This window comes from Sinocyclocheilus anshuiensis, unplaced genomic scaffold, assembly GCF_001515605.1.
Source record: "Sinocyclocheilus anshuiensis isolate Anshui unplaced genomic scaffold, SAMN03320099.WGS_v1.1 scaffold106, whole genome shotgun sequence".
NCBI classification, from domain to species: domain Eukaryota; kingdom Metazoa; phylum Chordata; class Actinopteri; order Cypriniformes; family Cyprinidae; genus Sinocyclocheilus; species Sinocyclocheilus anshuiensis.
This window is the reverse complement of record NW_015542347.1, coordinates 1,822,156-1,844,909: the sequence shown is the minus strand read 5'-3', so window position 1 is coordinate 1,844,909 and position 22,754 is coordinate 1,822,156. Positions and strand designations below refer to the sequence as shown.

The following is a 22,754-nucleotide window of genomic DNA, read 5'->3' as shown; positions in this document are numbered from 1 at the left end:
CGTAAAAAGACAGTATAAGTCATTATAATCCATAATTATGTCCCCACTGGATGCAACGAATGCCTCGTTTATAATGCGTTTTCATGTTTTTGAATTGTCACTCCGGCCGGACAGGGCATCATCACAACATAGTAAGGGGCGTAACATTTCCGTCACACGCTTGAGGTATTCGGCCAATCATAACGCACTGGATAGCTGGCCAATCACAGCACACCTCGCTTTTCAGACCAATGAGCTTTGTAAAAATCAACGCGTTTCAGAAAGGCGGGACATAGAGGAGAAACAATAATGTAGAATATGTGGAAAATAATGTGTTTTTTGAACCTTAAACCGCATAAACACATTTCATTACACCAAATACAAAAAATAATGTTCTTTTTAGCAACATCATATGACCCCTTTAAACTTCAAAAGGCAATGATGTCATTGAATAAATATGAGCGCTGCACGTTTCAAGTCAAAACGTGGCTCGGATGTCTTTATTTGAATGTATCTGAAGGGAACCGATTGTCCTCAGAAACGTGTCGGTGGCATTTTAATGTCATCTTACCTATAATTCCTGATAAAGCAGCATTTATGAGCTCGGAGCTGCTTTGTGTACAGCCGTTACCTGGGAAACCGCAATATTTAAGCGCTGCTAAAGCGCCACCTCGTGGCAGAGAATGAATTTGCATTTCCAACAAGACTTTCTTGCTGTTTATGGTCAGATCAATGCAAATATCAACTCGTGATTTTACGCAGCTAACACATAGAGTTGTAAATGAGAAAGAAGTTAATGTGCCTTCTAAAAATCTAAACAGTTAAGACAGTAATATTTATACGTTTTAAATTGACATAATTTATATGCTTGATTTATCCCTTTTCATAAAAATGGTCTAAAGGCTGAAATGTTGTTGTATAAGATTTTTGTTTTTGTGAAAACCTGTATCTGAACTGTAAATCATGTAATTTTATGGCTCAATACTGTATGTTACAATAGACATTGTGTCCAACCCCACGCATACTGTGTTCATTTTACTTGTGCAGCTCCCACTTAAACCCGGACCCGGATACGTTATATGGTATGAGCCCATATATGGTATCATTTGAAAGCTTAGAGTATCTTCTTTACAAAGAATACCATTACTTTTGGTTTTATGATACATAAAGCAGTAAAATGAAGCTTAGAAATGTATTCGACCCACACATGAATTTCCGCCTAATGATTGCGAATAATTTTTCTGAAGAATGTGTATTTTTTATATTTTTCACAAAACAGCCAAGTCATATATCACAAGAAAGCTCTTATTCTCAGGAATTTGACTATGTAGATTATTTGTGTGACAATCACAGATCGAATGACCTTCAATAGAATCGCGATGTGAAATTTGATACCTCTGAGGAAACATTCAGATTCACATTCCTACTCGCACAATTGCTTCAGTCAGCCGCAAACAGCCAAAAACTCTATATTATCTTTTAGGTTAGGATCTCTTCTTTCAAACGAGACCATTTGCACGTTTCTGTGTGCTCGCATTGGTGAGAAATCCATTGTTTTGTCGCAGAAGCGCAACAGAAGTGCACCAGAGAAAAAAAGACGCTCTTTTGGCAAATACGCGCTCTCCAAATCATAGCAGCTCCGGCCAGTGGCTCTTATGTTCTACAACTCTGGGCTACTCTGGGCTGCTCAGTGGGTGGCAATAGGTCAGATTACACGCCACTCAAGTGCGTCGGCCACTCAGAGCCGTGAAATTTGACACCTCTGGGTCAATAGACAGGAGGGAGAGAGAGGATCCGGGTCAGCGCTGGAGCTGTTTTGAGCGTGGGTCTTGTAGTTTTTTTGACTGTTTTAAAGGCGATAATGCACGCTGGAAGGCTAACACATCGGCATCTCGGATAATGGCAATCTATGAACATAATAATGAAAGTTATAGGTGATGAAGAACGTTCAGTGGCGCGGTGGAGAGGAGAGGATGCTTGTCTGGTGAGCACATATGAGCGTTTTTGCTCCGTTTTTGATAGAATCATTATTTTGAAATGTAAAAGCACAGCTAACAATCTGATAAACGATGTATTGACAGTGAAGTACAGTACAGGATGCATTTCAGTAAATATACATGGATATTATTACAGTGCTGTGTTTATACACACACAGCTACAGTGGGGCAAAAAAGTATTTAGTCAGCCACCAATTGTGCAAGTTCTCCCACTTAAAAAGATGAGAGAGGCCTGTAATTTTCATCATAGGTATACCTCAACTATGAGAGACAAAATGAGAAAAAAAAATCCAGAAAATCACATTGTAGGATTTTTAAAGAATTTATTTGCAAATTATGGTGGAAAATAAGTATTTGGTCAATAACAAAATTTCATCTCAATACTTTGTTATATACCCTTTGTTGGCAATGACAGAGGTCAAACGTTTTCTTAAGTGGGAGAACTTGCACAATTGGTGGCTGACTAAATACTTTTTTTCCCCACTGTATTTCTTTGTTTCACATTCTGAAGACCAGATAGCAGCCACGAGCTCATGGCAGAAGCAGTTAGTATACAATAGCGGCACCGCTCGCGTCTGATCTCCAGGCAGGATGCTGATGCTGAGTTAGGCAGGATGCTGATAGAGGTAGGATGCTGATGCAGAGGTGATGCAGGGGACTAAAATTATGCACATAAATGGAATGATATAAAGCTGGAGGATGTGGATTCTGGTTTAGATTTTAATAAACCACATGGATTTTACAATATATAGAGTCTTGTGTCTCCTTCAAGAAAAAAAATTGATTGTATAAAACACAAAATTTGATATTTGATATAATTCGCTTATGCCATTTTGTATATTACTAATTAGACAAACATAAAAAAAATAAAATAAATTAAGTCAATAATCAAGAAAAGTGCTATGGCACATCGTAAAATAGGATTCTGGGGGCAATATGTTTTATAAAACCTGTTTTTGCAAAGGAAACTCACGAAGACACTTTTAGATGCAAAAAAGGGACAATTTTACTCCCTTCGGTTATAATTCAATGACTCCTGTTTAGAAGCTGTAATTTGAAAGATTATTTTTTCTGGTACATCTTGGCACCTAGTGGAATCAAACAATATAAGTTGCAGGGAGCTGGAGCAAATAGAACCTGAATAACAGACTTATTCAAAAAAAAAAATAATTCTGAAAAAAAATCAAAAAGCGCCTATGTTTTCTTTTAGTGTTTATTGCAATATTTAAAACATATAATGTTATTTATGAAGAATTACAATCATATTTTGTAGTTCAAAGGGTTTTCTATACAATGACACCATTTTTTTTCATTTCCTCCATTGTATGTGTGTAGGGTAAACATTTGAAATTGGGTATGTGAAAATTTAGGCAAAAATACACAAAAACGCCCCAGAGCTTAAGTGGTTTTAAAATGGGTCATAAATTGCCTTAATTTTGTATTTTTTTTTAATTCTGCAGATACCCTGTAAATAGTGAAATAAAATTCCTTCCTTCATATTTGTTGATATTTGTGTATTGAAAATATTTTTGATTGACATTTAAACTCCTATCTTATTTTCTATATTTAAAGAAAAAGGTCTCTTTTTATTTGGGCTAGTTAAATTAATTTCCGGGCTACCAAAATCTGAAGAGCACCTGCCCGAAGGGCTACCAGGAATTTTGAAATTTTGCGAGCCCTGAACTGAAGAAGTACTCATTACATTTTTTTGCATTTGTATTTTTTTGCATTATTTATCTCATACACATAAAATATGGTAAAGAGAAACTCAAAAATGCTTTTGATGTGCAAAAAAATAATGAGGTTGTTTTCACTCATCACGCACACAGATTTCAGCTTCAGTTATAACTTTTATCAGCAAAATTTTTGGCATCAAAACTTTACCATCAAATCTGAGGAAGCATACTAAGGTAGCAAAGTTGCGTTTTTCCACCCAAAAAGTTTACTCATTATTTTTGTCCATTTTGATATATCTGTTGTCATGATATAGATGTCTGTATTATATTGGCTGAATGCACAAAATGGCTGAGTGCAAATAGAGTCAGTGATGAGAATTTAAATACAATTCATGTTTAAGAAGGGGTGACTGCCTTTTTTTTTTTTTATTAAATATTCCAAACTTCCAAACCATGTTTTCATGAGCATTGTATGTTAAATAAATGATAAATCGTGTTTAGTGATGTTCTTATCAGGCAGTGGATAAGTTGAATGTAACAACTTAGTTAAAGCTCAAACAATCTAGTTAAAGCTCAAACAATAATCAGAGGTTATGCTAGTACTGTTTGTCGATGGAGGAGACAGGAGGGGCTTGGAGAAGGCGGAGCCAGGTGGGACCCAGGCCACAGCCGTAAAGACGACCCATGGTGGAGCCGACGGAGGGAGGAGCCATGGTGGAGGAAGGGCTGACGACTCCAGGGGGCCGACCAATGGCGACGGAGCAGGAGGCAGAGGAGCCCGAGGTGGAGACAGAGAGCCGAAGAGCCAGGGTGACGAGGAGGATCCGGAGGACCGCGGCGGAACAGGTGGCTCAGGCGACCGAGGCGGAGGCGTGGATCCTGAAGGCCGTGGTGGAGCCGGAGCGTCAGAGGACCAAGGTGGAGCTGAAGGGAAGGAGGAGCCTGACGGAGCCGGAGGGATGGAGGGACAAGGCGCAGCCGGAGGAGTGCAGTCCTGAGGTGACGGATGGTCGATGACAGACCAAGGCGGAGCCGGAGAGACGAGGGAGCCCGGCGGAGCCAGTGGACTGCCGGGCAATGGCGGAGAGGAGGGAGCTAGGAGCCATGGTGGAGCCGCTGGGTCAATGGGCCGAGGCGGAGGCTGGGACTCAGAGGCTGGAGGCGGAGGCAAGGCATTCTCCAGCCACGCCGACGATGGAGACTGGCAGACCCGCAGTGCTCACACCGAACAGATGGTGGGCTGAGGGCAGGGCCGTGCAGAGACCTTTGGAGGGGCAGGTTCTCAAAGTATAAAAGGGGCACATGGAGCACGGCTTTTAATAGGGCTGTGCTCCTTGCTGAGACATGTATCGAAACGGATGCTTCTGTATTGATAGCAGCAAATGCCGTGACGCAGTTTTGAAAAAGAAACAGAACAGAAAAGACCATTTTTAAAAGTTAAATAAATATTTCTTTGCACCTCTTAATCACTCTGAAAATAGAAATGGAATTAAATTAGGCCTATTATTATTATTGAGCGCTCTCGTGCAGAAAGTCCAAAACAGACTCATAGAAGGAATGACTTATGATGTGCAGGAAACCCTAATATGGACAAAAGCATCCGGCAATCGCTGTAGCTGAGCTGAATAAAAAGCTGAAAAAAACGTGAAGACAATAAACACATGATTGCGAAAATATACGGTTTATGTGTGTTTTTCAAGTTATCTCCAGGTAATAAATAAACTTTATGAATAATGCAGTACTGATTGACATATAATTTAGTAGCCTATAGAAACTATAAATTCCCTGCCTTATTCTGTGATAAAAATGGGGAAAAGGTGCTCTTAGTAGCTTTTATAAACCATCATAAAATTGTCATTAGGAAAATATTGAACAAAAATATTATACCCCTTGCTGCAACTAACCTTACTTCCACAGGCTACAAACAGCAATATAAACAACAGCTGTGCATGCTCTCTCCTCTTACCGGCAGCTGCGGACGTTATGAAGGCATCCTGGTAGTGCGCTACATTAAAGGTGTCTGAACGTGAGGGATAATCCCTGATGAGTCGTCAGGTGAAAGGTCATCATCATGTGGATCATTTTATTTACGACTAAATTATAATTCATTCATTTTTCTAATAGTTAGATTGGGCAGGCCTTCACAAAATGGCGTTTAATTACAAAAAAAAAAATTGCCTTGACAAAAGGGCACTTGGGACATCAAGGGGAAAGGGGCAGGTGCTCAAGCACCCATCGCACCCCCCTCTGCACGTGCCTGGCTGAGGGGGAGCAGAGGGGCTGCCAGACGACAGCAGTGGAGGAGGCAGGAGCGGGAGGGTTGGTGGGCAATTCTGAACCTCCGGGCTCCCAGGGCTGTAAACAGGAGCAGAAGCCCTCCCTGGGCCGAACTTGGGAAAGGAAGCCCTCTCTGTGTTGGACTTGGGGACACGAGCCCTCTCTGGGCTGGATGTGGAAACGGGAGCCCTCCTTGGACTAGACTCGGGATCTGTGGCCCTCCCTGGGCCATACGTGGGAACCGCAGCCCTCTCTGGGCTGGACGTGGAAACAGGAGCCCTCTCTGGACTAGACTCGGGATCTGTGGCCCTCCCTGGGCCATACGTGGGAACCGCAGCCCTCTCTGGGCTGGACGTGGAAACAGGAGCCCTCTCTGGACTAGACTCGGGATCTGAGGCCCTCTCTAGGCCGGACGCGGGAACCGCAGCCCTCTCTGGGCTGGACGTGGAAACAGGAGCCCTCTCTGGGCTAGACTCGGGAACAGAAGCCCTATCTGGGCCGAACTCAGGAACAGAAGCCCTCTCTCGACTCTGGTCAGGGGCTCGAGCCATCTCTCGACTCTGGTCAGTGACTAGAGCCAACAGTCTTTTCCTCCTCATGCTCCTCTTTTGGGCTGAGGTGAAGGAGATAGCTGCTGAGATAGGGCTTGGGAGTGAATCGGCCGGCAGGCCAGACATGGAAATAACAGCCCTCTCTGGGCTAGATGTAGGGGTAGGACTGACAGAGGGCTTCGACGAAGGAGGGAGGAGAGGGTGCAGGTCAGCAAATACATCCAAAACCTCTCCTTCTAAGTCCAGCAATCCCAGATCCACATTGAGCTCACCCTCAGCCATGGTGCAGGTGGCGGAGCTCCTCTCCGTGCTCTCGCTGTCCACGGCATTCTCCCTCGCAGCAGGCTCTCACACCTGGACTGACGTCATCAGCAGCTCCGGCTCTGCGGCGATCCTCAGCTCTGTCGCTCCTTGCTGCGATGGCTCGTCGGTCGCGGTGGGCTCGGGCTCTCCATCATCGGTGGGCTCAGGCTTAAGCTCCGCGCAGCGGGGTGATGGTGGGCTGGGCTCTGGGTCAGGAGTGGAACTGGCAAGATCATCCTCGGGACAGACAGTGAACGGCGATCCGTTTCTCGCCAGTATCTACTCCACAAAGGTGGCGAAATCCGCTCTAGGGCCATTTCTGGACGACGACACTCTGCACGTGGGGTTCAGGCTGGCGTGATAGAACGCACAGAGCGCATCGTCCAGGTAGCTGGTTAGATGGGCGATTTCCAGAAACAGTCTGGTATGGCCCTCGAGCGATCTCTCCCCCTGCTCCAGCAGGAGGAGGAGATATCCTGGACGGGAGAAGGGGTCGAAGAGATCCATGGGGAACAAACAGTAAACAAAACACTGAACAAAACGTGGAAACAAAATGGATGGGAAACACGCAGTATTACTTTTTTGTCGGTCGAGTCTTCTGTCACACTCTGTGTCAGAGAGAACAACGGACACATGTATCAGAGAAACAGTCTTTTATAAATCCAAAACAAGGGGGTAATCCACACTAGGAATGGCTGTAACACACGAACATGACGTTTGTAGTCCCGACAAAGATACATGAGGTAACGAGGGTAATTACAAGACACACCTGGATGACATGAACACAATCAAGCACGGGAGAAACTGGGTCACGGAGCACATGGGGAGGGAAAACACAACAAAACAGGTCCATATTCCTGACACATATGGGATGGCATTAGGGTGTAAAGGATTGGGTATCCCTAAGGGCTGTATTTTTTGTGTTCCACTTTGCTGCATTTTAATTTAATTGACCTACAGCCATTGTGTTTTTTTGTTTTCTCCCTTTAACCAAACCTGTCTGTCTGACAAAACATTTATTTAGTTTATTTTTAAGCAATTTCATTTTGCATTGAGATATTTCATCATGACGAAACAAGAATCTCCTTTTTATTGTTGTTATTTTTTTTTTTGGCTAGGGTACTTGAACATTTTTAATACTCAAGTACCGTTTAAAGTTTTACTTTTTTACTTTGACTTTTTATAGATAAGTATGTTTTTGGCCAAATACTTTTACTTTTAATTGAGTAAAAAGTTCATTGAGTATCTGTACTTTCTCTTGAATATAATTTTTGGGTACTTTTACACTGTGCAGAAGAAATGCCGCTTATGTGACGGCCCATTGAGCTCCCAGGCGCACGTGATGCGTGCATGCTGTGCTTGGGCAGAATGCAGAAACGCACTGGGGGAGTCTGATTGCCGTTTCTGCAAGGATATGCTAATCAACACCCTCCATGCGGGACTCGTAGAATTGGGGTACGTTAGGGACATGTCCCTACCAATATCCAGCGATTACCAAATTTTGTCCCTAGCAATAATTTTTATTAAACAATTAAATATATGTATGTTTTTGTAATTTCGGATGCATCTGAAATATGTCATACCATTGATATTACCTAAGAAGTTAAAGTAAATACGTTAGAAAACTGCGCACTTTCAAGGAAGCACAATTAATACATGGGCGGACGCAGACGAGAAGCGCAGCATCTCATTTAGAACAACTCACAGGTAGCCTATTGCACCCAGTTCAAGACAGCAGTCCAAAACGGCTAAAATAAAAGTTCACTTGCGTCGAGTTTGAAATACAGTGTTTGAGCAAATGGAAAAGAAAGCGTGATCTGTGGCTATTATTAGCCCTCTATATAAATCATACGGACAGAAAGACAAACATTGTGCTGAAAGATGCACAACACACAATCAACACACAATCTGCTCTGCTTTTCCCCACCAATGTCAAAAGCAAACCTACGCCCTTGACATAAACAATGCCACTGAACCGAATGGAATTTTGCTGATTTTTGCTGCTGAAAATGAGCAAAGAGAGCACTGTACATTCACTCACCCACCTACAATTCCAGCCGGTACTGAGACTCGAACCCGTGACATGCGGGTTACAAGTCTGACTCTCTAACCATTAGGGCACAACTGCCTGTTTAGTTAATGGTGCTATATTTATTATTATTGTTTTCTAGAAGCCAAAGGAGCCAGCTTGTACAGATCTTTACCTCTTAGCAATTAACTTTATTTTGTCAAAATATTGCGCCCTTTTCTGCTTACTAAGTCTTCTCTATATGATTTAGCAGCTTACACATGTTTTTTCTGTGGTTTAGACATCATAAATTAGTAGAACAACGTCTTCAGTAGTACACTGACCGTGCAATCAATGCTGTTGTTTACATCCGAGTATCTCCAATATGTCCGGGTGCATCCGGGTAACTGAGCAAACCGTGATGTAGGTGCAAACATTCTATTATCTATTACATATCTATTACGATTACATATCTATTATGTTCGATATAATGTTAATTTGCCAAAACGCAATGAAACCGTGTTAATGGCGCCACACGGACCAAATATCAGCTCGGCTTAAACGGCAGCATGTGTTTACTCACTGATCGGTCTCGATCACGCGACCAGTGCTGTGTTGTAACTTTGTTGTTGAATAATTATGTAATTTCTCCTGAATAGAAGCACATGCAAAGACTATAGAATAACCAAGATGTGTCACTCTTATAGTTTTGAATGGGGAAAAATGCAACGCTCAATATGGCCGTTCTATCGAAGGAAGCCCCGCCTTCTAAATAAAAGAGCCAATCGCTAATCTGCAAAGTCATCGCATCACTGCAGCTGCCATTAGAAGTCCCGGATGCTATAGAAATAGTCAGCGTTCTTGAGATGTGCGCTTAGGACTGGTCATGCCTGAGAGGTATTTCAAAGATGGCCGCCGAGTGAAATGACTTGCCTTAAAGGGACTTTGGCACATGTGATGCTAAATCTAAAAAATGAGAAAAACACGTCTTTAATTTCATGTTTGCGTTTATCTTAAAATACTGCAAAGATATATATATATATATCCCATCCCTGCATACTTGAAGTACATACTAAGTGTGCTGATAACCTTTTATTGATTTAGCCTTGTCATGTCCTCCCATCACTTTTTTCTTTTTTTCTGAAGTAAACAAACTAAAAATATGACATCCGTGTAAGCTTCTCAATTCCTAGAACTTTCACTAACATTTTTTGGTGCCCAGGATAGGGTCAAAGGATAGCGTTGCGGAATAAGAATCCCAGAGTTAGATGGAAGTTGGAATTGAAAATGAGTTGAATGAAGATGGACAAACAGAGTGGATGAAAAAGAAGAGAAGAATAATCTGCAACTCGACAATGAAGCTGCTGACTCAGTTGGAAGAGGAGAATGGTAAAGAAGAACCAGACTGTGATAAGTTGCCTGAGTTGCTTTCAATGTTATTGACGAAGGAGGAAAGTTTAGTGGATCTTGACCAAAGCATTAAAAACTAAAGCCCCATGGACTATTTGGAGAGGGAGATAGCTAGAAAAAGCATAAGTGCAAAAAAAGAGAAAAAGCACTGCAACTTTTAGAAAGCCAGACCGTTGAAACAGACCGTTGAATCTGAAAATGTCTTCTGCAGCTGCCCTGCACACCGCAATGCTTGTGTATATTGAGAAAATCTGAATCATAATCCTGAAAATTGCTCTGAATATTCAGTGTCTGCTTAAGAAGATAAGCTGAAATAATTGGGAAAATGTTTTGCTTGTTTGGAACCTAAAAATATAGCAAAGTTCTGTAGGATAAAGGGAATTTCCTGCGTTAAGTTCGGACGTAAGCATCACCTGTCAATCTGTGAGCGAAATGACAAGCAGCCTGATGTTAACAATAAAGGTGTGGAAGATAGTAACGCTAGCTCTGAAGCTATTGTGTCCTCGGAGTCAAGCACTGTGAAACCAAAGGCTGATGGGCAAACGACTGTACTGCTTCAAACAGTTAAAGTGTGGATAGAGGGTCTGGCAGGTAGACAATTAGTACAGGTGCATCTCAATAAATTAGAATGTCATGGAAAAGTTCATGTTGAATTACTGAAATAAATGAACTTTTCCACGACATTCTAATTTATTGAGATGCACCTATATGTTGCTTGTTGGATGGAGGCAGCCAAAGAAGCTTTGTGCAAGAGAGTCTAGTAAAAAACACTAGCATTACCTGTGCTAAATAGAGAGAAGCTGGATCTTCACAGTTTCGGAGTTGAGTGTCAGTGATTACAGTGAATATCATGAAGTTGACACTTGGAAGTATATGGAACACAAATGAAAGAACAGAAATGGCAGCAATTGGAACTCCTCAAGTCTGTACTGCTTTTATGAAAGTTCCTGGAGAACATGTGCAAAAGAAGTTAGAAGCTAAGGGTCTGCAATTCGCTGAATTTTTCTTTTAGCACACTAATGATTCTGAGAGTTCAGTGTTAATAGGAACAGACTACTACTGGCAAGTGGTATTAGGTAGGGTTGAGAGATTAACCAAATCTCTTGTAGCCCTGGAAAGTATTTTTGGATGGGCTAAACAAGGACCAATTCCCATGTCTAGTGTAACAGACACAACATGCATGCAAATCTGTTAGGAGAAGATGTACATATTTCAAAACAGTTGTGTGCCTTTTGGGAAGTAGAGACTTTGGGCACACTGAACAAGACAGCTGGAAGTCCAGAAGAAAAAGAAGCTGTACAACACAGACAGTAACTTTGGTAACACTTTATTTTGATAGTCCACTTTAGACATTCTACTAACAGTAAGTAACTTTGCAACTACATGTCAACTAGTAGTCAATAGAGTATTAGTAGACTGTCTGCTTAATATCTTCTAACACTTTATTTTAATGGGTCCCCAACATATAACATACTGACTGTGTCAACTTATTCTACTAACCCTAAACCTAACCTAACAGTCTACTCTGAGAGTTAGTAGAATTAGTTGACATGTAGTTGAAAAATTACTTATAGTTAGTAGAATGTCTAAAGTGGACTATCAAAATAAAGTGTAACCGTAACTTTTAAGGATGGATATTATCAGGTAAAGTTACTCTGGAAACCAAATATACCAGAACTACCAAACAGCTTCAGGGTGGCTATATAGAAAAGGTTTGAGAAGCTGCAGAGAAAACTAAAAGCTGACGTAACCTTTTCCACAAATTACAGAGATGTAATACTACAAGACTATTTACAGCAAGGCAGTCACTGACTCGTAGTTTAAAACCACAGTTAACTATCTGGTTTCTTCAACTTCCACTCGAGAAGAAATCTGCCTTTAAACTTCAAGAAATAAAGATTTGACATTTATCGTGATAATTATCGTTATCAACTGATATGAAAAATTTTACTGTGATAATTTTTTTGCTATATTGCCCAGCCCTAGTGGCTTGTTGCCGTTGCAGCTCATCTGAGTTTTCTCCTAGCTTTAATGGTGTCACTGTCAGCCGGCTTATGAATGCAACCAGGAAAATGGCCCTAGGGGAACATTTATTTCTCGGGGGAACCGGCTTGGTGGCTAGTTCCTATAACTATGTTCTTATAACTACCCGGTGCGAAAGCCCCAAATGGTGAGCTTAGTGCTCGCCTGAGTTTCATGTATTCACCTACTGCAGCATGTGACTACTGCCTGACTCCTGTATCAACTCATATTTAGATTTCCCCAGCTCCCCAGAGTATTTATGAGGAAGCTCTTGCTTAGTTGAAAGATTCTGAGGCAATGGTGCTCCACACAGAGTTATACAGTGGCTGACACCACCTTGCTCTCAAGCGGCATTGGATATTGCGATGCAATAGCTTGATTCATTCTTTCCAGAGAAAGGGATGTCTCATTTTCTTCTCTCAGGGAACCATGGTTATGTTGAGTAACCTGAGACATTTTGTGCCTGCAGATAGATAGAGAGTATGCTGTTCAAAAGGCTCTGTATTCTGTTGGCTTTCCTGTTCCTCATCCTGTGCTGTACTGCAAAGATACTCATGTCATCGGCACAGAGTTTTACATCATGGAACATGTACAGGTACTCATAGCCAGTAAATGTTAACTTCATTCAAATTTCATTCAATAAATTAATTCGTATTATTTCTACATTGAACCATATTTGAGTTAAATATAGCCAAACTGAGGCAATTTTTTTTTCAAGATTGTAATTCTATTTGAGATGCAAAGTAACAGCTCTAGCTCAAGCAGTTAAACTTACACACTTGGCCAGAAGGGGGCAGGCAAGGTTGTTTTTTTCCCCACCCCACTTATCAGTCCGTTTAGTTATCAATTGTTTATGAATGGTGGGATTCTTTGAAGGATGATGATATGCTGTAAATGTACATCTGCACATCAGGGACGTATATTCAGGGACTTGAGGCTCCCAGGGGTCAGTGCGGCAGAGCGGACAGCTCTGTATGTGGCTGCAGTGGAGACGCTAGCCAAACTTCACTCCCTAGATGTCAGTACACTTGAACTCTTGGGATATGGGAAGGGAACAGGTTATTGTAAAAGACAGGTGAGATGATAAAATCATCAATGAGGTATTGATTTGAAATCAATATTTTAATTCTTATTATTCTTTAAAGCTACGGTCATCTTTTCACTCATCAAAAAAACCAAAACTTTTTTTTCTTCCAGGTCTGCACATGGACAAAGCAGTACAAAGCCTCTGCCCACAAAGAGATACCAGCCATGGATAAACTTTCTGATTGGCTAAGCCGCAACCTGCCAACCAATGACAATGAAGTGTCCCTGGTTCATGGCGATTTCCGAATTGACAACCTGATATTCCACCCTACAGAGGTACTGATACTTGATGCATATGCATTTAAAATCGTTCAAAAGTTTTCTTAATGTTTTTGTTTTTCTTAATGTTTCACCAAAGCTGCATTTATTTGAAAAATACAAAAAATAAAAAAAGAGAGAGACAAAAGATAATATTGTGAAATATTATTACAATTTAAAACTATTTTAATATTTGAAAAAATGTAATTTATCCCTGTGATAGCAAAGTTGGATTTTCAGCAGTCATTACTCCAATCTTTAGTGTCACATGCTACATTTTTTCAGGATTCTTCAGTATAATTAAAAATTGACTTTTGTAGTTGATCATTCGAATGTGTACTTACTGAATGAAAGTATTAGTTTCTTTAAAGTCTTTTTTTGAAAATGTATAAACATTTGTAGAACACAATATAAAGTATGGAAATTCCTCCATAGAATCTTCGTAACTAACTTTAACGGGATCAACGGGATCTCCCTTCTGCTGTTCTAATGCCGTATGCCCTTCTTTCTTTTTCAGACCACAAAAAAAGAAACTTAAAGAAATGTCCCGCTCATGCTCATCCATATTATGGCAATGAAAAGAGACCGGCAACAAGCTATCAACAAAAGATGCAAAAGTATCAAGTAATCTTGATTTCTTGCAGCTTGTGTGCTTTTCTGGGCGAGTTGGAGTGAAATGCTTTGCTAATAAAGTCTCATGTTTGCACAGTCATGCATAGAAACCAGTGTCCAAGGTCAGGATTTTCGTTAAATAACACATTAGCGGTACAAAACCCACACAATACTTAAAGTATAAGACACGTGTGCCAAGGGACTATTCTGTAATACTTTTGTGTCTTTTAATAGCTGGTTGCTATTCACTGTCATTGTATGAACAAGCACAAGTGGGACATTTCTTTAAATTTCTTATTTTGTGCTCTGAAAAAGAAAGAAGGGCATATGGCATTAGAACAACACAACGGGGAGTAAATGGTGGCTTAATTTTCATTTTTTAGGGAACTATCCCTATTCAAAGAGAAAATGTTTAACGATTACAGTGGTGTTACCTTTATGGATTCAATCAGAGACTTAAGACTTTTCCAGCTTCCCGTCAGTAAATGATTTATTACAAAGAGAATTGTAAAGATCAAGTGAATCAAAACTGACTGGCAGAGCAAGTCTTTAATTAACCTCCAATTATAATGTCACATCTTTGAGCAGTATGTTCTTAATAAGCCTATTCAAACTCTACTTTCCCACATAATTGTGTGGAAGTGATTGGTAATTGATATACCAATGTGTGTTTCTGTCAGTCAAACCAAAAACTCAGTTCCTCCCATAAATGAATTCATACTTTTTGTTATTTGAGAAGAAATGTTACTGGATCTGGGTCTCCTGAAAGCTTTATGGTCTCTCTGCAGGCTCGTGTATTGGCTGTACTGGACTGGGAACTGTCCACTACCGGACAGCCAATAGCAGACTTGGCCTACTTTCTCATGCCACACTACTGGCCCAGTCACTACAAAGTCATCAGCACAATGGGTGGAGTCACAGGAGTGAAAGGTGGGGCATCTCTCTCTCTCTTTTTTTTCTAACTATATTTCATGTATTAATCCATACATTGCTTTTGAACAGGAATTCCCTCTCCAGATGACCTTATCTCCATTTACTGCCATTGTCGAGGCATCCCAAACTCTCTTCCCCAGCAAAACTTCTTCATTGCCATGGCTATTTTCAAAATGGCTGCAATTGCACAGGTATTGAGTTTTAAAAGTTAATGCCGACCATGCCAAGCCATTGTGATTAAAACAAAGTTAAACTGTGCCAATCAGATAAAGACATTCACTGATATGGAGAAGGTAAATTCACCTGCTGCAAAGGGGCAGTTTTTTATTTCACAAAATGACAGTTAAAGCTATTATAGCTATATTTATCCAAGATTATTACATGAGTTCTTATCAAATTATTAAATTAATTGACATTAAATATCATTGTATGTTGAAGTATTCATTATTTGAGAAAAAGAGAGTTGAGTGCTAAGAGAGACATGAAACTAAGCACAGCTATATATCGTTCAACAAGTTTTTTTTAATAAATTAATGCTTTTATTCAGTAAGGATGTATTAAATTGATCATGAGTGACAGTAAAGACATTCATATTTGCCATCACAGGAATAAATTACAGTTTAAAATATATTAAAATTATAAACAGTTATTTTAAATTGTTTTAAATTAAATTGTAATTTTTCTTTCAAAAACATTAAATCTTACCAACCCCAAACTTTTGAACGCTTGGCTAGTGTAAGTAGGAAATTGATTGATTGTTTGGGACAACAGTTAATTATACTTAATTTAGTTAACGGGCATTATACAAATATATTTTTCTGCATTAAAGACAAGTCAGATTCAAGTATCCCTGAACCATGTAACAAAATGAGAGAAGTGTATTTTAATAAACATATTAATTGAAGGCTGATGATTTTACTCCCAGAATGCCAATTGTGTTGTTCAAGGTAGCAAATGATTGGTAAACCTTGTGTTAATTTAGTTTTTTGTTTTTTGAAACACTGCTATACACACAGGGAAAGTGACACTATTTCCTCTGTGTCAGGAAAGCACACAGGGTCTAAACTTACTAAGTAATTTTTCTTTCCCCATTTTAGGGGATATATGCAAGGCATTTGTTGGGCAATGCCAGTTCTCTTAACGCAGCTGAGTTTGAAGAGAGTGTGGAGCCCTTAGCTGAGCTGGGTTTACAGATCGCCCTTAGGTACAAAATCACAATCTCAACTCTACATGCACATTAGAGTAAATACCTGCACGACAGATCATTTGTTAATGATTATTTTCAGGTTTTCAGTGTCCAAAAAGACATTTTAAGGATATATTTCCTTATTAGCAAGTTTTGTTTAATGAGCAATATGTGTTTTGGTTGTATTTTTGTGGCTTATTTTGAAGTTGTTTCCTTAGAATCAGAATATGTAATTAAAGGTGTTTCCATGTAAGCAGGGTATATAATTATTGTTTGTATTTTTATTGTCAGGGTATGTGGTTTAAAATTGTAATTATATGTAATTATAAATGTTGATAATAGTTTATAAAGGATGCATTTTTTTATCTGCAGCTCCACGTTAGCTATGCCGATCTCTAAAGAGCTGTTCATGCTGTCACCCAAAGGTCAGGCTGTCGTTCAGCATGTGAAAGAGTTCATGAGAAAGCATGTACTTCCTGCCCAACAGGTCAGCACTGCCGTCATCGCTGTTGGACACTCTGTTTGAGTACATAAAGATAAAGATATAAAATAATAAATACTATAAATTATAAATAATTAAAAGTAAAGGTAAATAAAACTAAAAAAAATATACTTAATAATGATAATGATTAAATCATTATAATGATTTAAAAAGATTACTATGAACCCCCCCAATATTTCATTATGTTTTTAGGAAGTAAAAGAGTACTACGCCAAGCACAAAGACACACCTGAGAGATGGCACACACCTGCTGTGATAGAGGAGTTGAAGGTGATGATACATACAATCATGCATTATTTACATATAGTACCATCATATCATGTCATATCAGTAAGATTTAAAATAGTTAAATGAATGAATTACTAGTTTTTCATCAAGGATTCCTTAAGTTGATCAAAAGTGATTGCTATTTTTATTTCAAATAAATGTTGTTTTGAATTTAATATTTATCCTGAAAGAAGTCATGGTTTCCACAAAAATATTAAAATAAATTAAACATGAAAAACAGTTATTTTAAATAATGATACAATTTCACATTATTCAAATTTTTACTGTGTTTTTAAATAAATTAGTCTTGGTGAACAAAATGTAAGAAAATTATTCAAACTCAAAACTTGAACAGACAATAATGCATCTGATTGAACTGTAGTTGGGAGGATGTTCTTTGTATGTATTAATGAAGTCCTTGTGAGCAGGCAAAGGCTCGAGCTGCAGGCCTGTGGAATTTGTTTCTTCTGGCTGAGAGTGGCCTCTCTCAGCTGGATTATGCTCATATCGCAGAGGAGACCGGACACTGCTTCTACTCCCCCGAAGTCTTTAACTGCCAGGCCCCAGGTGGGTGTGTGTTTCTTCATAAGTCAGAAATGTTACTGTTTTTATGGAGCTTTTAGATTATGGCTTTAAGGTACACTCATACTTAGGGTTTTATACTGCAGAATGATAAAATAACATGAATTATATGCAGATTTACAGCTATAATTACTGAAAATTTGTTTTTTTTAGAGAATGTGATTCTGCCATATTTATTGTAAGTTATATGTCAAGTTTGTGTTATGTAGAAATACTAATGTTTACAACAAAAAATCTTTATCAACACTACATCTGTATATGCAGATGTCAAGTTTTACACGTCAGCATTGTATAGAAAGTATGAATGGTTTAAATGGTAGCACTAATATGTAAAATTCTTCTTCTTCTTATATGTAAAATTTTTCCCTTATGTGACATATGGCAGAGTGAAACGGCTTCTCGGAAAGAAAAAAAAAAGTAGGGCAGGACTTGAATTTGTCCATCGGGATTCGATCTTTGAATCGTTTTGATTTGCTAATTGCTGCAATTTCATGTGAGTGACAGGTTGTTGGAGGGAAGGGATTATTGACCCGCCCGATTGCATATAGGACGTTAATTATTGTGAGAGTACATGAATTAAAATGATGATGTGCACAAATAAACCATTTATAACAAACACTGCAACATTCCAGAAAAATATAAGAATTCTCAATTTTGATTTCATTGTATAACTCTCTAACAGACACTGGCAATATGGAAGTTCTGCACCTGTTTGGCACTGAGGAACAGAAGAGGCTCTGGCTGGAGCCGTTACTAAGAGGAGACATACGGTCATGCTTCTGTATGACAGGTAATGTGTAAAATGTATTAATCGACTATTCAGTCTAAAGAAAACCTTGTATAATTAGGCTGGTTTCAGGTTCGTAGATCCGATTGGACATGTTGCTTTGGTGGACGTTTCTTTGGGATGTTTACATATTCATTAAACAGCTGGACAGAGCGTAACATATTGGAACAGAACATAGTTGTCTGGACACAGTTTTAAAACTTGGACAAACTCAAGCCTCTCTAATGTGACACATATTCACTAGTACTCACTTGACTTAAAAAGAGGGTTTATAATTAAGTTGATGATAAGATCTGTGTTCAATGAGTAAACAAGGAGAAAAATAGTTGGTCGATTAGATCAACAAAGTGATTTTGATTCTTTTGCTAATTGAGCAAGCCAAAAGATGACTATAGATTGTGTGAGCACGTGTAATAGTGATTAAAGAGGCATCAAGTTTCTCAACATACACAGATGGTGCTGTAATGCCCCCAGAGTTTTCAGATGTGTTGATGTATGACAATTTTCCCCATTATTTCTCCCTGTGTGTGTGTGCATGTGTGTCGTTTTAGCTGTCATACTACAGACAATAGCTGTAATTCTTATTCATGATTGTGTAACAAATATCACGTCATATAAAATATCTACACTAGGTTATCATTTCCACCTTGACAGCCAGTCTCTCTGTTTGTGTTTTGTCACTCTGTTGTTAACCACCAGATATTATCTTCTAGTGCAGTGGTTCTCAGTCTTTTTGTCTCCAAGGTTCCCTTATTGTCCACAAAAACACTTAAAGCCTTAAGGATCTTAAAAATTTACATAATTTTTCCAGGTCTAGAAGTCCCTCATATATCCAGGTTTTCCAAGATGGTTGAGGGGGTGAATTAAAATAAATAAAGTTCTTGATTTTTACATTTTTTTTTCGTCTACTTTTAAATCTTTTCAATTAATTTTGAGCCCCCCCCCCCAGTGGGCCAATAAGCCGACCTTGGCCATTTAGTACACTTAGTAGCAAAGAAGTACTCTTTTGTGAATCTTCAATAACATATTGTCATATAAATATTCAATAAGTAATTTGTGAGTTTCAGTCTTTTTGACCAGTTGATTAAAAAGACTTCCTCATGTTAGCCATTTGTTCATGAACCAGACTACAGTGGTAATGTTTGTTTGTGAATCAATGACAATTAATAGTGTCCACAATAATGAAAAGGAAAAATCTTTTAGAAGTCTACTTTAAAATGTGTTTTAAAAATGACAGTTCTTAGAAATGTCATCTTTGTATGTACACGATGTTGGGTTCATATTGTTTTGAAAAATGCTATTTTCAAGAAATTTTATTTAATAACTAATTTAATAAAATGTTGTGTGTGCACTTAAATTAATTTGAGCCCCCCCCCCCCCCAGTGGGCCAATAAGCCGACCTTGGCCATTTAGTACACTTAGTAGCAAAGAAGTACTCTTTTGTGAATCTTCAATAACATATTGTCATATAAATATTCAATAAGTAATTTGTGAGTTTCAGTCTTTTTGACCAGTTGATTAAAAAGACTTCCTCATGTTAGCCATTTGTTCATGAACCAGACTACAGTGGTAATGTTTGTTTGTGAATCAATGACAATTAATAGTGTCCACAATAATGAAAAGGAAAAATCTTTTAGAAGTCTACTTTAAAATGTGTTTTAAAAATGACAGTTCTTAGAAATGTCATCTTTGTATGTACACGATGTTGGGTTCATATTGTTTTGAAAAATGCTATTTTCAAGAAATTTTATTTAATAACTAATTTAATAAAATGTTGTGTGTGCACTTTGTATTGATTGTTTTCAAAAACATTTTGACGTTTATGAAAGTCAAATTATATTTTAAGAGACTTGTGAGTTGCTTTGACGAAACAAATAATGCAAAACACAATGTTAGAGAATTTTTTTTAATACTTGGGGTGGGGAATAAAATTAATTGACTGCTTTTTTTCTAAAATGATTTTCATCACTGATCCTAGTACTCTGTCTGTTTTTCTCTGTTCTAGAGCCGGATGTTGCTTCAAGTGATGCCACAAACATGGAGTGCACCCTTCACAAAGCCAAAGACCATTTTATCATTAATGGCAAAAAGTGGTGGAGCAGCGGTAAGCGTGTGAATGTCACAGTACGAGACTGAAAGTAGGAGTGGAGAGGAAATATTTTGTTTGTTAGTTGTCAAGAAAATAAATTGTGATTTTTAGGGTTTTACTCCTGTGGAGACTAAACACGTTAAAAGGAAAACTGAACAGCGGGAGTTTAGTTTTCATAGCCTTAGTGTTTTAACCAATATCTTACCACAAAGACATAAAGAAATATATCACTAGAATGATTCATCCCATAAAACGACCCCGTTCATCCAAATCTTCTCGATGACTGGCATGACATTTAAAAACCATTTAAGATGTTTACACAAACCAGCTATGCAGAATCTGTGAACGATAAACACAGACTTGGGGAACTCAAAGCGATCACAACGGGTGGCAAAGCAGAAACAGACCAATTAGTCGAAGTTCCCGCCTTCAGCTTCACAGACCTAGAACTGAGTTGCGAGGATAAGCCCGCTATCATCTCTTCCTGCCTTTGACAAGATTCTGAAAAAGTTGCATTTTGAAGGTTTTTCCCATTGCAAATGACGCAGGCTAACATAATTTGGTAAAAGCCTCATTTTCCACTTGAAAACTGAATCACGATGAATCATCTTTGAGTCATTTTCAAAATGAATAAGCTGAAATGAACAGTCTACCATAAGAGCTGTAAGCTCACTCGCTCTTGCTTTCATTTTCATTTATATTTTTTGGAAAGCTGACCGCAGGCAGCGTAATTGCATTTTGTTGACGTGTGGAACAGCAGTTGCACGATACAAAGATTAAAAACAATCTTTATGTGATGAAAGGCAGTTTTACCATTTATTGCAGTGAGATAACATCAATTATCAGGGTTTAAACCTGCATTTCATCCTGTTTACAATGCTCAAGGTTGTTTTTCAATCTGTATGGGATGTTTAGAGTTGCTTTGGTATTTGTCTCTTAGAAACTGTCCCCTGTAGAACATTCCAGATGGTTCTAGCTGTGGGTCTTTGTGGTTTCGAGGCCTTCTGAATTAAACATCCTCAAAGCATGTCAAAGGACCAAAGGCCTGTTGTTCTCTGCATCATCACACCAAATTATCTCCATGAAGTCTGAACTGGCTTTAAACGGCTTCAGCAAATCTCAAATCTTTACAACATTTTATTATTATGGTAATGAGTGTTTGAAGTTGACATGAACCAAAACTGACCTGCTTAACTTTCTTAATATGCATTTTTTTTTTTTTATTGTGAATGATTTATTGGTGCACATTATTCCACTATGTAATATTTAATTAACAAAATGTTTTGTAAAGTTTTGTTTTGAAACACAAGGTATTAATTAAGGTATTAATTTATACTTTTTAAATTAACTAACTTTATTATTATTATTATTATTATTATTATTGTTGTTGTTTGTTGTTGTTATTATTATTATTATTATTATTATTATTATTATTATTATTACTACTACTACTATGGGGTGAAAAAATGAATGACCAATAATAAATTATATCTATTTGAAATTATATTTTCGATTATAAATTATTTTATTTATGTCTAGAAATGGAAATATATTACATTTTGCAATGCAATCAAATCTTGATAGTTAAAATCATTGTTCATTGAGTTAATCTTAGAACTGTAAACTCATTTGTATTCCTATGAAAACTGAACGCGGAAGTAAAATGACTAGCAAATGTTTGATGTCAACTAAAAAAAAAAAAGTTTAGTTTTTTATGAATGTCTGTGCATCAGCACTACTATTGCATGTAACAGTTTGCCAGTTTGAAGCCCCCGGTATCACATGAAACCATATTATTTTGTTACCTCGTACAGTAAATCCTGTTTCACAGAAATATGATTTGCAAACACATATCACATACCAAATGTTTTGGATGGTGAAGTTTACGGGTGGTCGGTTCAAAGTTATAAGAGAAAAATAACTTCAGATATGAATGGTGACAAGTTGTGAGATCTTTTTGTTTGATCTGACTTGTCACCAAAGTTGTTTTGTGTGTCTCTGAGGAGTTTTAAAATAATGTCATCAGCGTACAGTATGTGATCTTTGTGTCCTTGAGCAGTTGAAATTCCAACTTTCCAGTGCTATCTCTTTCCTATTTGAACCCACACAGATGTACAGATTCATCATCAGTACAAAGGGTAAATTATAAGTGACAAATCCAAATCATTTGGTTACAAGATGAGCCTGTCGTGTGTAAGAGCTCCATATCTCCGTTTTTTTTTTTTGTTT

The 22,754-nt window shown here is 38.4% G+C and overlaps 1 protein-coding gene across 1 annotated transcript in view; it reads left to right on the top strand.

Annotated features, from left to right (window-relative positions):
• acad11 (acyl-CoA dehydrogenase family, member 11) overlaps positions 1 to 22,754 on the top strand; it is a 90,731-nt gene that overhangs the window by 7,493 nt on the left and 60,484 nt on the right. The window contains exons 3-13 of the mRNA XM_016490030.1: positions 12,693 to 12,818; positions 13,137 to 13,298; positions 13,421 to 13,585; positions 14,968 to 15,109; positions 15,182 to 15,303; positions 16,210 to 16,316; positions 16,671 to 16,785; positions 16,993 to 17,070; positions 17,496 to 17,634; positions 18,332 to 18,439; positions 20,442 to 20,540. Of these exons, the coding sequence (XP_016345516.1) occupies positions 12,693 to 12,818; positions 13,137 to 13,298; positions 13,421 to 13,585; positions 14,968 to 15,109; positions 15,182 to 15,303; positions 16,210 to 16,316; positions 16,671 to 16,785; positions 16,993 to 17,070; positions 17,496 to 17,634; positions 18,332 to 18,439; positions 20,442 to 20,540 (1,363 nt within the window). The remainder of the gene's footprint in view (positions 1 to 12,692; positions 12,819 to 13,136; positions 13,299 to 13,420; positions 13,586 to 14,967; positions 15,110 to 15,181; positions 15,304 to 16,209; positions 16,317 to 16,670; positions 16,786 to 16,992; positions 17,071 to 17,495; positions 17,635 to 18,331; positions 18,440 to 20,441; positions 20,541 to 22,754) is intronic.